We start from the raw sequence: 12592 nt of genomic DNA on the forward strand, positions 1-12592 counted from the left end.
TCTGTGATTCTGTGACTTGTTGGGGCAAGTTCAGAGGAGTGACACCAAGATGATTGGAGGGATGGAGCACCTCTCCTGCGAAGAAAGACCGAGAGAGTTGGGATTGTTTAGCCGTGAGAAGTATCCAGGGAGACCAAAGAGTTTTTCACAGTGAGGGTGGTGAGGCACTGGAACAGATTCCCCAGCGAAGCTGTGGCTGCCCCATCCCGGGAAGTGCTCAAGATCGGGGCTGTGAGCAGCCTAGTCTGGCGGAGATGTCCCTGTCCATGCAGGGTTTCGGGACACCGGCGCGGCCGGGCTCTCGGACACGACCACGGCCGGGTTTTGGGACCCCGCCACATCCCCGCTCCCCGCCGGTCCAGCCCGCCGCGGGGGCGGGGCGAGGGGCGGGGAGGAGCGCTCAGGCCCCGCCCCCCGCGCTCCCCGCCCGCCCGTCACGTGCGTTAGCGACAGGCGGCGGCGGCGCCCATTGGCGGAGCGGCGGGGGGCGTGGCCGGCGGCCGGTCCGTCAGCTGCGCCGGGCCCTGACAACAAAGGGCTCCGCGGAGGCGGCCGGGCGCGGGGCTGGGCTGGCCGCGGTCTGGGTGAGTTCGCTTGGCGGGGAGCTGCGGGCACCGGGCGCGCTGCCGGTGTCCTGGGCGCGGTGGTCTCCCGCGGTCGGAGCGGCTGGAAAGCAGCAGCGGCGGAGCCCCCGTTTTCCTGTGCGCCCATCCCGGCTTGTCTCCGCCGGGAAGGCGCCGAGGCCGGGGGCTCCTGGCGCTTTCCCGGCTGTGGAGCAGCCGGTGTTGTCGTCCGTCCGCCCCGGCACCCCGGAGCGCAGCCGGGAAGGTGCGCAGCTGCTGCGGCCGTGCCGCTCGCTGGCCGCGGCCGTGTGGAGCCTCCTGGCGGCGGCCCGGGCTGGGGGCGCGGATCGGCGGCTCGGCTCTAACAGGGATTGGTTGGGAGGCGTCGTTTTTTGGTTGTGTTTTCTTTTTTCTTAGCACGTACCCCATCTCTTTTGCTAGGTTAGAAACAAAAAAAAAAAGAAAAAAAAAGGTTTTTATTTGCTGCGGTACTGTATTGTTGACATTCGTTGGATGTGTTATCTGTAACAGCCTCTGAATCATTACTGTAGCTGAGTCAGTTGTTTCCAGGCTTGTGTTTTCCTGCAGCTGACAGTTCCTGTCTAAGAGCCTCTCTCGCTCTCTGTCCTGCTTTCGTCCCCGGACGATGGCCCTTGATAACAGCCGAACTTCTCTTTCGCTGTCTTGACTTGCACAATAGCACGCAAGTGTGGTGGCCTTTTTAAAGGCGCTTGTCCAAAAGGATGTCAAAGCATCAACCACTTTCTAAATGTGCCGTGGTTTTAATCCCAGCTGGAGATGAAACCAGGACAAAATGATTCAGATGTTTTTTTGGATCCTCCTTGGGGTGGGGGAAGGGAAAAATGGAACAAACTGCTTTTGATCTACGGAGAGTAATTTGTGGGTCAAAAGCTGAGGTTTGTTTCGCTCACATTCTTGGGAACAGTGATCTCTCTCTTATTTGTAGAGGTTAATTATTTTATGTTGCTGTGATGCCTTGGGAGCCTTTCTAGGGGAATGTGAGCTCTCATCTTGCTCTGTGCACAGAACAAAAAGCCAGCCTCTGCCTGAAGGTACCTCCAGGCTTGTTCTAGGAAGGAGGCAGCACACGTGTGTGGGAGTACAGGGAAAGCCATGCAATGGCTTACTAGTTAGCCTAAAGAAAAAAACAAACTCATTTTTTCATAGGCCTGGTGCCAGGAGACAGTTAGAGAAGGATGTGGAAGGTAACTGGAAAACTACAGACTTCAAGCTTTCACTTAGAGTTCATTTCCTTATTCGTAGTAAGCTCTGCCTATAACTGAAGTACTCAAACCTTCTCGAGAAGGTACTTAGGAACACTGTAGGCATTTGTCATTTCATTAGGTAACCCATCCAGGGCTTAGCAACCTTAATGGTTAAAAGTGTTTCCTGCTAGTAACCACTGAAAGTTGAACTTTGCTGCTGTTTAAAGCCACTTCTGCTTGCTCTGGGAGTAAAAGAAGGCAATAAATGTTTGCCTCTTTCTTCATATAATTGACTTTTGTTGTGATTTTTTTTTCTTCCCTCTATTAAACTTTTCAATTTTTGAAATTTATTTTCTTTAGACTTCTGATCATTTTTGTAGTTCTCTTTAGGAGAGACCTGTATGACTGTTGCAGCTGAGCCTATTGTTCCTAGTCTCGTGTTTTCCTGAAGTCAGTCTTTTCTCTTGAGGAGCTGGAGTGCAGAACTTCTTGAGTTTCACTATACCTTTTCATATTGCTCCTGAAGACTACTTTAAATTCTGCTCCTATCCTTCTGTGCTGTCAGAATAAGGAGGAAGCTGCATAAATGTGTGGAGGAGTAGTGCTGCATGGAGCAAGTGCTTGTCCTTACCTTGAACAAGCAGGTGATGAGGTCTGGTTTCCTGGGATAAGATGACACAGGAGGCCCAAATGACTCTTCAGTGTGACCTGACAGTTCTAGGGTGAAGCAGGGTATACTGGCCTATATATAAGCAATATTCTTTATGAGGTTGTATTTTAATACCTGTGTTTGTCTACTGTCAGGTGTCTTGCTCTCCCTCTGAATGCAGGCACTCATACTGTCTTACATGGATATATTCTTTCATGTTTAATTATCAAACATGTATTTAATCTGTAATAATTCTGACCTGCTGTGATGATTCAAATATTGCTATGGGCAAAAATAACTTGTAGTTAAGTTGGTGAATGTTTTCCCCATAGTTTTTACTTTTTCACCTGCTTTAATGGTTTCTATTTATTGGCTTATACATAAATATCAAAGGCTGTAAGTGTCCTGATTTGAGATGTTTAAACATCCAGCTTCTTGGTACTAATATGATTTTTTCACCTTAACTGCCCAATGCAGAGGTCAGGCTTTGGTGACCAATTACGTGTAGATTTAGGGGAGTGAATTGAGAAATAAGCACTGGGTTTAGTTAAACGTATCCCATACTTTTCCATGTTCCTTAGACTTAGGATACATGATTAGTTGGGTGGTTGCTGTGAGAATGACCTCACTGGTAACTCTGTGGTGTACTTTGAACCTGAAGACAGAATGTGCCTCCGTACTGTGTTAACTTGTAGTCAGCAGCCCTGAGATGTGTGTGATGGAACAGAGAAGAAACACTGCTTTGGGCTTCCCTGGGAGCTCTCACAGGGGCTCCTCTGTGTCAACAGAGGAGATGAATTGTCTGGAGCAAAAAATGTATCCTTGCCCTTGGTGTCTCTCTGACATGGAGGAAGACGGGGAGGGAGCTGGGGGAGTGTAGACACAAGAGTCCTCTACAAGAATCTTCCACTTCCTTAGGAGAAAGTGGGACTGACAGCTGAACAGTTTTCTTGGGGAGAAGGTCTGAGACAAAGGCAAGCAGCTCCCAGGAGAGCCTTAGGGTTGGGTTTTCTGTATGTATCTAGCTGGGAGGGGAGGGCAAATGTCAGTGAAGCTGCCTCTCCTCTTCAGGGAAAAATGTTCACTGGTACCTTAGACTGCACTAACAAGGGGCTTTTAATTTGTTTCCCTAGGGATGCTACCTGTGGTTTTGTCATTAAGATTGTTGTCATCATTTTTTGCAGGTTTCACGTAAACTGTTTACAAGTCATGCTTTTGCATGTCCTGTACCTAAGCTGATAAAGCATCTATGCACTTTAATCTCAAGTCTGTGCCACTCTGCTAGTAGTGTGAGCTGTGCCTTGAACCTTGGATATAGAGACTTACCAGCCAAAGTCTTGTTCCTGCCTTAGTAATGTTCCAGAGGTTAAATAACATGCTCATGGGAGAGATTGATAGCTTGTCCAGCCAAAAGCCAGAGTTCAGTGAGAAAGAAGATGACGAATGGATTCTGGTTGACTTTATAGGTAAGATGTCTGTCAGACATAAGTTCTGCCTTTGTCTTGCTCTGGCTCTTGCTTGTCTTCCATGTGAACAAACCAGTAGCTTGGGGAAAGTATCTTTGCAAAACCACTGTGTGATTAGAGTGTAGGATGTCATCTAAACAAATGTTGCGTGTTGTGTAAATTGGTCAGAAAAATGATGTCAGGTTTATAAGCCTGACACAGGCTTCAGCAGAACCACTTGTACAAACAAAATATATTTGATAGTTTCACAATTATATAGCTTTACTGATAACAGTTCACATGACTAACATGGCTTGTCTGGAAGCTCCTTTCTTCCCTCCTCTGCTTTTAAAAAATAAAAACTTGTATTTATGCTAACAGGGCTTTTCTTTTTTTTCTTATTTTTTTTCCATGTCCCATTTCTGGCTATGTGCAACTGTGTTGTTTTTGACCTCCTGCAATCACCAACTTCCATGGGTTCCTCTGCACTGATGAATGGTCCCCTACAGCAGACACTTGCACTAATTGCTCTGTGGAAGAAGCAGACATCGTTGAAGCATCGGCCACGGACAGCTCGCCGGTCTTCTCCTGCTTATCTTCTCCCCTGGAACACTTGCCAGAGGCCAGCGAGTCTTGCTTCATCCAGTTTGAGTCATGTCCCATGGAGGAGAGCTGGTTTATTACCCCTCCCCCATGTTTTACTGCAGGTGGATTAACCACTATCAAAGTGGAGACCAGTCCGATGGAGAACCTCTTAATAGAGCATCCCAGCATGTCTGTGTATGCTGTCCACAACACCTGCCACAGCCTTAATGAGACTGGATGTGGGGATGAGGAGTTTCACAGCCCAGGTAGTCCCAGGTAGGTCTGAATTCTCTGGTCAAGGAGCTCTGGTGCTGAAAATATCTGGTTTCTCCTTGATCAGCTTAGACACTTAATACTGAATTTTCCAGCTTATTTCAGGATAGGTGAACAAAGCATGAACACCACGTAAGTTGTGTAGAGTGGTAAAGTGCCTGCCTGCTCAGAAAAATGTTATACAAGATGGCCATGTTGGCAAACAGTTGGGTATGCATTTTGGCACTACAGTGGATATTTATGGAGCCTTATTACTCCCTTGCAGAGTATGTTCCAGTCCTGTGAAAACTGATGGCAGTTAACTGTATAGCCAGTAACATAGATACGAGAGCACTTTGCCCTCTTCACAGCTTTGTGTGTTTTTCATAACTGCTAGTCAGTACTCTTTCAGTGAGTTTCATCTTGTGAAGTGAAACATAGAACTTTAATGATCCTGGCAGAGAAATGGCTTGGGTTTAGGTGGGAGGCTTCTTAGGTTTTTTTTTTCATTCCTCAAGCTAGTGATAGATAAGAACAGGATTAAGTTTACCCTCAAGTGGCTTCTGGAGCAAAGGCAAACTGAAAGATTCCACAAAACCTTGTCCCTTCAATGTGAGAATCTGTGCTGCAAACTGTTACTTTTAGCAAAGTAAGGAGTGCTTTTTGGTTTTGGGTCCTAAAAATCTATCTCTGTGGGTTTATTATAGAGGTACATTTGCCATGCACTGCCATTCTTTGGTGTTGGTGTATGCAGTTATACCAGTACAGTATACATGGCTGTATGCAAATAGAGTATTTCTTTCCCATCATGACCCCACACTTGCCCATGTGTTCATTGGTTTTGAAATAATTGGGTGTTTTGTCAATCCTGGTTAATAACAAAGACTGACTTTTCATACCATCTCATTCTTAAGTTTAGAAACAATAATACTGAAGAAAAATATCACAGTATACTAAGCTTTGATATACAGGAAGAAATGAGCGTAGGGGTTGAGTTGCTGTAGGTATTGACTAGTCTGATCAGCACCTTGCTATATTTAAGTTTTTAGTTCAAAGGAACAGGTGACTTTGAGATGACATGCTACTCTATAATGTTGAAGTAAAGTGCTGGTACTATTGATCTTGGTGTGGGATTTGTATAATTATTTGGGAAGGACAGATTATGAAGTTAAGCATCAGAGTCTAGGTTAAGTTAAATTGGGGGAAACTATAAGCAGACAGCACCTGAATGTGAAGGGTCTGAATGAATGTGTAACAGTACTGTTAGGCTGCAAGGCATGACCTAGAAAAAGACAGTAAAGACACTTTTATCTAGAATACCAATTTGCGGTGAATAGTAACACTCAAAAGTTGGATACTGACTTTTCAGTCACTGGAACTGGGGATGCTGATGCAAATTCATCCAGAGAAAAATCCTGTCTTGTGTTACAGTTAAGCTGCTTTAATGTGTGGGGAGGCTAGAGGTGTGCTCTTCAGCTGGTGTGTAATTTTCTTCGCACTGAACTGTGTGCTGTTGCTTTTTCAGAGGATCTAGCCTCTTCTACAGGATATTTTGTGTGACAATTGGGATGAGATTTAAATCTAAAGCTAAGATAGAATGCAGAATGTGGGAACATTGGTTACACTGATATTGCAGTAAGTTTCAAAAGCTGTTATGAAGTCTCTAGTGGTTTAATGGTTGGCCATTTAATATTGTAGGGCCAAGAAAAGCTGCTTAAGGCACACTGGCACAGTAAGTACTACTGTTTTGGAACAGTGCTTTTTGTTTGATCAGGCTGCTAGCAACACTGCTTCCTCTAGAGCCTTGTCTGCCAAAGCAATACTGGTTTTAGGACTAACCTTTGTGCCAAATGATTACTTGATCAAGCCTAACTACATCTGCTTTAACAAGCCAAAATGCTAAGTGCAGAAAAATTACTGAAATAATTGGGTTGGGGGTCTGAAGCCTTTAATGTTTCTTGTGAAGTGTGGGTCTATAGCACAATGAGCAGGACACTTCTGCTTTCTAGCAAAATAGACACTGGAAGCACAGCAGAGAAGGTATATAGTGGTGGCTGGCTTAAGACACAGCATCTCTGAAATTCCATTTTGACAATATGATAGAGACTCATCAGCCTGTACTCTCAGTGCATGGAGCTTTTTAGTGCCAGCCTACCAAATGCATATAAGGTAACAAAATGCTGCATTTTGGAAGAATATGTGGCTGTTTGGCTAATTCAAACCATCTCTGCTATCCCAGTGTCACTTTATGATGACAAATAGAAGTGTCTTGGTTTGCAAACCATTACTGGAAGGGTATTTGGTAGGAGGGGAGGAAAAGCTTAAGTATCTTCAGCCAGCAAGTTTAAACCAGTACTTCTCCTTTTGTGGAAGAAATCTTTTTTAATTTTAAATTCCTTTCAAAGCAAAAGGATATTATATAAACTTCCCTATTTGTCAGATTAGTCATATTTTTCCATAACAAAACCACAAGTTTGTATTAACAGTTGCTGCCCTATGCTAGCTAAGGGTATACTTAGGAAATACAGGTTGCAATAACTGTGGTGTGGCTTCCTGGCTCCTTAATAGCTTTCCCCAGAAAGGTTTCACTTGCAGTTCCACCCCCAGCACTATTGGATGTACTAAGGGATCACTCCACATAGAAAATAGTAGTCACATATTTGCAGGTACCATCATGTAAATTAAACTGGTGTAATCTGAAAAGAATGTATTTACAAGGCACTGTGAATTGATTTGTGCTTGTTATTCACTTGTTTTTTTTTGCTTGATATTTCAATTGCTAGGTTTAGGACAATACCCAGTGAATAAACAGGGGAAGACCAGCATGTCACATCTGACTGTTCTGCAGTCTCTAGTCTTCAGTCAGTCATATCAAGCTACCCAAGGATCTAAAAGCAGGATTAGGATATTTAAAATGAGAAAAAAGTAGGAGGGAGGGAGGTAGAATTCCCTTGATAACAAGGAGTATTTCCCTCCAGTGTGGAGTGGGAGGAGGCAGAAGAGCTTCCTTCATGTCAGGCAGCTGCAGCTTCCCAGAGTAAGGCTACAAAAGGTGTGCCATGACAGACCTGACTTATGCCTACAGAGACATCATACAATAATTGCAAGTTAAGCTCTTCCAGAAGAGACTTTATGAAAAAGTCATGCTAGTGTTGAAAGACAGACTTCCCAAGAGACCTCTTGCTCATGCCTGGGCAAACACCTGGTCTTGCAAACTTCTTTCCTGGGCATCACTGACATTCAGTTGTTAGGCCCTGAGTGGGGAGAGAGAAGGCAAGAAATTGCTGCCACTGGTCTCACACCAGCTCTAGCATTCAGATTAGGGGTTCTTGTTGCTTTTAAAATGGCTAGGCTATTTTTAACTTTACTTTGGAAGTTTCAGGAAATGCCAGTGATTGTTCTGTCAAGTAGGGAAGTCCTTTTTCAATATGTCAGTCACTGCTTGCATAGGCTGCTGGTTTGTTTTTCACTAGTGCATGATGAAGCAAGGGTTTGCCAAAATTGCTGACTCACTGCTCATGAAATGTAGGGGGCTGGTTGAGGAACAATCATTCTAAGTTATTTCTCATGTGTGTCACACCTGGTCTACCTTTCCATTCCTCTGCATGAACATTGTTTGGATTTACTTGTGTGGCTGATAATTGAAATGCACTTTTGTCAGCGTGCTTCTGTTTTCAGGCTGAACCATCTGTGTTCAAGATGATTTTAGACTAAACTTTGCCTAGTGGATTACTCTCAAGTCTTCTAAAGCTGGAGCAGTGTGACACACATTGCCTTATATTTCTGATTTTTGTTGCATCTTGGGCTTAGGGAGGTGGTGTGGGGGAGAGAGCACAGCAGAGTAAGACAGCTAGCACAGAAAGTGATTTAGCTGCACTACACATTACTTACCAGTGTGGTAAGTGGCTTGACCTCACCTCAGCCCAAATCTTTGTCCAGTAGAATAAAAGTACCCTTTTGAAATGCTGGATGTTGATGTCCATGTTCTACCCTTTATTTTGCTTGTTTTTCCAAAGCACAGTGGTGACTGATACCTGCTTGTTACATTTCTAGACTGGAGGCCCGAAATGAAACAGGACAGCGTGTTCACTGCTATGTCACGGCTCTTGCTACTAGTTCAACTTTTCTGGAAAAAAACAAGAGCTTTCGTCCTACCCACTGGATAAAAGAGCATAATGAAAGACACTATCTCAACAGAAACAGTCTCCGTCGCCAGAACCTTAGCCGGGATTGCCACTCGCGGCAAATCAAGCACAACGGACTGTTTGTTCACCAGCCTTGCCAGCGCCAGTTCAATTACTGATGCTCCTCGTGGTTTTAGTCTATGGTCCCATTGTTTCTTAGGTTGCTCTTGTTTTCATGTGTAGGTAAGTGTGGTCAATCTGAAGCTGATCGTCAATCCCTCGAATACAATCGTAACTAGTGTTGCATTATTTTCAAAAGACACATAAATCTCCAAACATCTTGCATCAAATTCTAAATGTTGATGTTAAATATCAATGTCTTGGAAGCCTATCAGTATGATAGTTTGTGTGCTGTTTTATAAACTATGATGTATAGGTGGGTTCTTAGTTGGGGTTTTAAAGACACTTAACTGAGATGGAAATCAGTTACATTTTACATTAATCAAAATGGAGTTAGAAAATTTGAGGTTAGCCATGTGCTTTAATGACCAGTACTTGACAGCTTGTGTATCTGTCTGTATTCAGCATATATGATTATTTTCTAACAAGGAAATACTATAGCTGCCAGTGGATATTACATAGCTGCGTTGAGCTGTTTCAAGAAGGACCTCTCATCTAAATTCCTAGAACTTGTGTTAGTGGGGTCTGTGTAGATGAGCTGGGTACTTAATATGGATATTGAAAGAGTTAAATGTCCCACCAGTATTGTTGCAGTACAATATAGCACTGGTGTTACAAATGTAGTACCTTACAGTGGAGTGGGAAGAAAAGAACCTTTGCCTAATGTGCAGATGCACAACACAGAGAACTGAACTGGGTTTTACTAGGTAAAGTTTGAGTTTCTCTAACTATTTCTGTCTTTGAAGCATGTATTTCCCCTACCCTATCTCATTTAATCTTTAGTCTAGTTAAAGGAAAAAGATGGTGGATTGACTGCTCTTTTAATTCTATCAGTAGCTGACTGCTTTTCAGAGAAGTCAGGCTGATGGACAGCTATTTGAGCTACAGATTGCTTTTAGATTGTCTCATATTTACAGATTGAAAGTAGCTCAGAAGTAGCTAGAAGGAAGCTTTTATTTGGAGTTCTCCTAATTTTCTCTCTTTCTCTATGAAAAAGAAATCCAGGTTAATGGGGACTAGAAAGGAAGGGCAGTGTGAGGCAGGGAGAAGTGGATGCTGAGCTAAACACAGCAATAACAGTGTATAAAAATTGGTTGATCAGCCATGGTTGTTCTCCTAGCCCACTGGAGGCAGGAGGACTGGGTAGCAATTCTATGGACCAACAGGAAAGAAAAGCCATTCAAAACTGTCAAGTAGTTTTCTTAAGAACACTGTGCAAGATGTTCTGGAAGTTGGCAGGCACTGCCAACTACAATTACAGGTAAAGTTCATGTGTTAACAAAAGCTGTGTTACACAGCAGCCAGCGGCATGCTGAACCCTGATAGATCAATCTGGGAAGCAGATTAAATGGATATGGAAGTAAGGAAGCAGAAATCTGCACTGAAAGAAGGGAGAGAAGTAAAAGTAAGTTTATCTTCCTTTTTGCCAGTGCTGAATGTGTCTTGCTGTTTTCCCTTGTGTTTAGTGCCTAGGGCAATACAGTGTTAACATTACACTCAGCTGTGTCTTCCAGTAGTCCTTACACAGAAGATGGTATAAGGAATCATGTGAGGAATCTTTGAAATAAGGCAAGATCAATAATGTGAATTGTTCCAGACCTATGAAGTATTTAAACTCAGCCAGATGCTTCAATTTCACTGAAGCAAAACCCCAACAATTCAGATTGACCTTGATGTAGTGGTACTGTTGAATGTTCTGCAGCTGGAATTGTTGTGGAACCTACTTAGCATACAGGGAACAGCATTTATAACTTGTTTCACTGCAGATGTGCTGCTCCACTGCAATTAACGTCACAAAGGGATGTTGAAAATAGTTAAATGTACAAAAGCAAGAGGTGCTTTCCTGGATGCACTAGTTGTTTTTTCGTTGTTGGGTTTTGTGTTTTTTTGGTTTTTTTTAGGGGGGTGGTTGACAAATTGAATTCACATGGTCACTGAAGGAAAACAAAATTGGTCACATCATGAGTTTCCAAAAGAAATATTTTGTTACTGCTGTTTTAGCAATATGTGCCCATGTCCATGCAACAATTCTCATGTGGTCCAAATACTTTGGTTTATCTGCAAATAGCTGTAGTTTTACCAGTCTCTTATCTGTTCACAAGTACTCTTACTTGCCTCAGATTATCTACCTTTATCACTCCAACTTTTTGTCTAGCTTAAACTTCCTTATCCTTGCTGCCAACTTGCTAGCTCAGGAAAATTCTTTGCTTTCCTGTATTACTTTTCTTTATATAAAAGTACTACTTTCCTTCAGCTTTAATTTTCTTAAAGTGCAATGAAGGAAGATGGAGTCTCCACCTCCCTGTGTTGGAAGAAGTAAGTAATCCCTTAACCTCTAATGGGGAGATGGAGCTGAGAGCATAAGGCTCCCAGGCATTAAAATGAGAGCCTTGGTCTGTTCTTCTCAGTAGGCAAGTAAATGCAACTTTAGACTGCTCCTAGAATTGGGAGATACTGATCTTTTTATACTGCATTACTAGATGACTTTCTGGTGATGAAAACCTATATCTTTCAGGATATAAACTATTTTGTTGCACAAAGCTGTGCTTCTCAATTTGTAATATTGGAAACCATATTATTGTGTGAGAGTACTACATCAATGGCTTTTTGTTAATTTGTTTTACATATTTATGTTGGTCTTGCCCTGTTTTGTGCCTGGAGCTATTGGGCAATTAGATTTGTTTTGGTTTTCTGTTTTAATAGTGAGCTGTGTGGCTTTTTATATGGTTTTTTGAATTGTATTAAAGTGTGTGTTTTTTATTGCAAAAGTGGAGGCCTTGCACTGTCTCATACTGATTGATATTCATGAATATCTTGCAGAAATTGTATTTTCATATGTATTGGTCAATGGACAGATTTGCATTTTAAACTGTGCCTTCTACACAGCAAACTTGAAGATTCAAAAGGGACATTTCAGTTGGGATTAATACTGTACATCAGTCTATGCATATATGGCAGCTTTTCTCCAGAGCCACTTCTCTATTTGTAGCAGTCCTTTTGATATGGAAGAATCTGTGGCTCTTATTTTTAATAGCTTAACACAAGCTGAAAACAGACAAAATACAGCACTTTGCCAAAAAAAAGTAGCATTGCTTAACCAGTGTGTATTTACTAAAGTGATCTCCTGTATTTTGTTTTCATAGTGCATTCTGCACACTGTGGGGAAACATGATTTTAACTCTCAATAAAAAATGGCCTATTAAAAATTGTCAGTCTGTTCTTTAATGTTACAGGTTAGTGAAAGTCCAGATGCCTGAGCATTTTGTTCAGGTGGCAGGTACAAGTAATGAGGGTCTCAGTGCTTGCTGTAATACAGCAGTTGCCCTGAGACTTGGTTTGCATTGCTGATCAGGTGATAATGTGCATCTGAGCAGTGTTGCACATCTCTGCTGACTGGTGCCTCTCCTGATCAACATGCAGGAACTCCATAGGTGAACAAGACAGAGATAAAAAACACATGAAGTGTGCGTGGGGTGGGGGGAATTATTTCCATGTCTTGGCTGAACCTCTCGTTTCAACTCATGACCCACTGTCTATCATTTTCCTGCCATGAACCACCATGAAAAAC

General features: G+C 42.9%; 1 protein-coding gene across 4 annotated transcripts; it reads left to right on the top strand.

Annotated features, from left to right (window-relative positions):
* The first annotated feature begins 476 nt into the window (after positions 1-476).
* Positions 477-12230, top strand: TP53INP1 (tumor protein p53 inducible nuclear protein 1). Of its 4 annotated transcripts, XM_056484385.1 has the most exons (5): positions 481-584; positions 3623-3904; positions 4396-4744; positions 6419-6452; positions 8774-12230. In XM_056484385.1, exons 2-5 carry the CDS (start codon positions 3793-3795, stop codon positions 8789-8791), a joined length of 513 nt encoding a protein of 170 aa, XP_056340360.1. In that variant the 5' UTR covers positions 481-584; positions 3623-3792; the 3' UTR covers positions 8792-12230. The 4 variants fall into 4 exon arrangements, with proteins under 4 accessions (XP_056340357.1, XP_056340360.1, XP_056340359.1 ...); XM_056484382.1 differs by lacking the exon at positions 6419-6452 and having other exon boundaries at positions 477-584; positions 4393-4744; XM_056484384.1 differs by lacking the exon at positions 6419-6452 and having other exon boundaries at positions 482-584.
* Positions 12231-12592: the final 362 nt, after the last annotated feature.

This window comes from Oenanthe melanoleuca, chromosome 2 (assembly GCF_029582105.1).
Source record: "Oenanthe melanoleuca isolate GR-GAL-2019-014 chromosome 2, OMel1.0, whole genome shotgun sequence".
Taxonomy (NCBI): domain Eukaryota; kingdom Metazoa; phylum Chordata; class Aves; order Passeriformes; family Muscicapidae; genus Oenanthe; species Oenanthe melanoleuca.

Excerpts from the sequence above, each read along its gene's own strand:
- TP53INP1 (XM_056484382.1), top strand. The coding sequence starts at position 3,793 with ATGTTCCAGAGGTTAAATAACATGCTCATGGGAGAGATTGATAGCTTG. Across the intron at positions 3,905-4,392 it reads GATTCTGGTTGACTTTATAG|CAGACACTTGCACTAATTGC; the intron begins GTAAGATGTCTG and ends GGTCCCCTACAG. Across the intron at positions 4,745-8,773 it reads CACAGCCCAGGTAGTCCCAG|ACTGGAGGCCCGAAATGAAA; the intron begins GTAGGTCTGAAT and ends TTACATTTCTAG.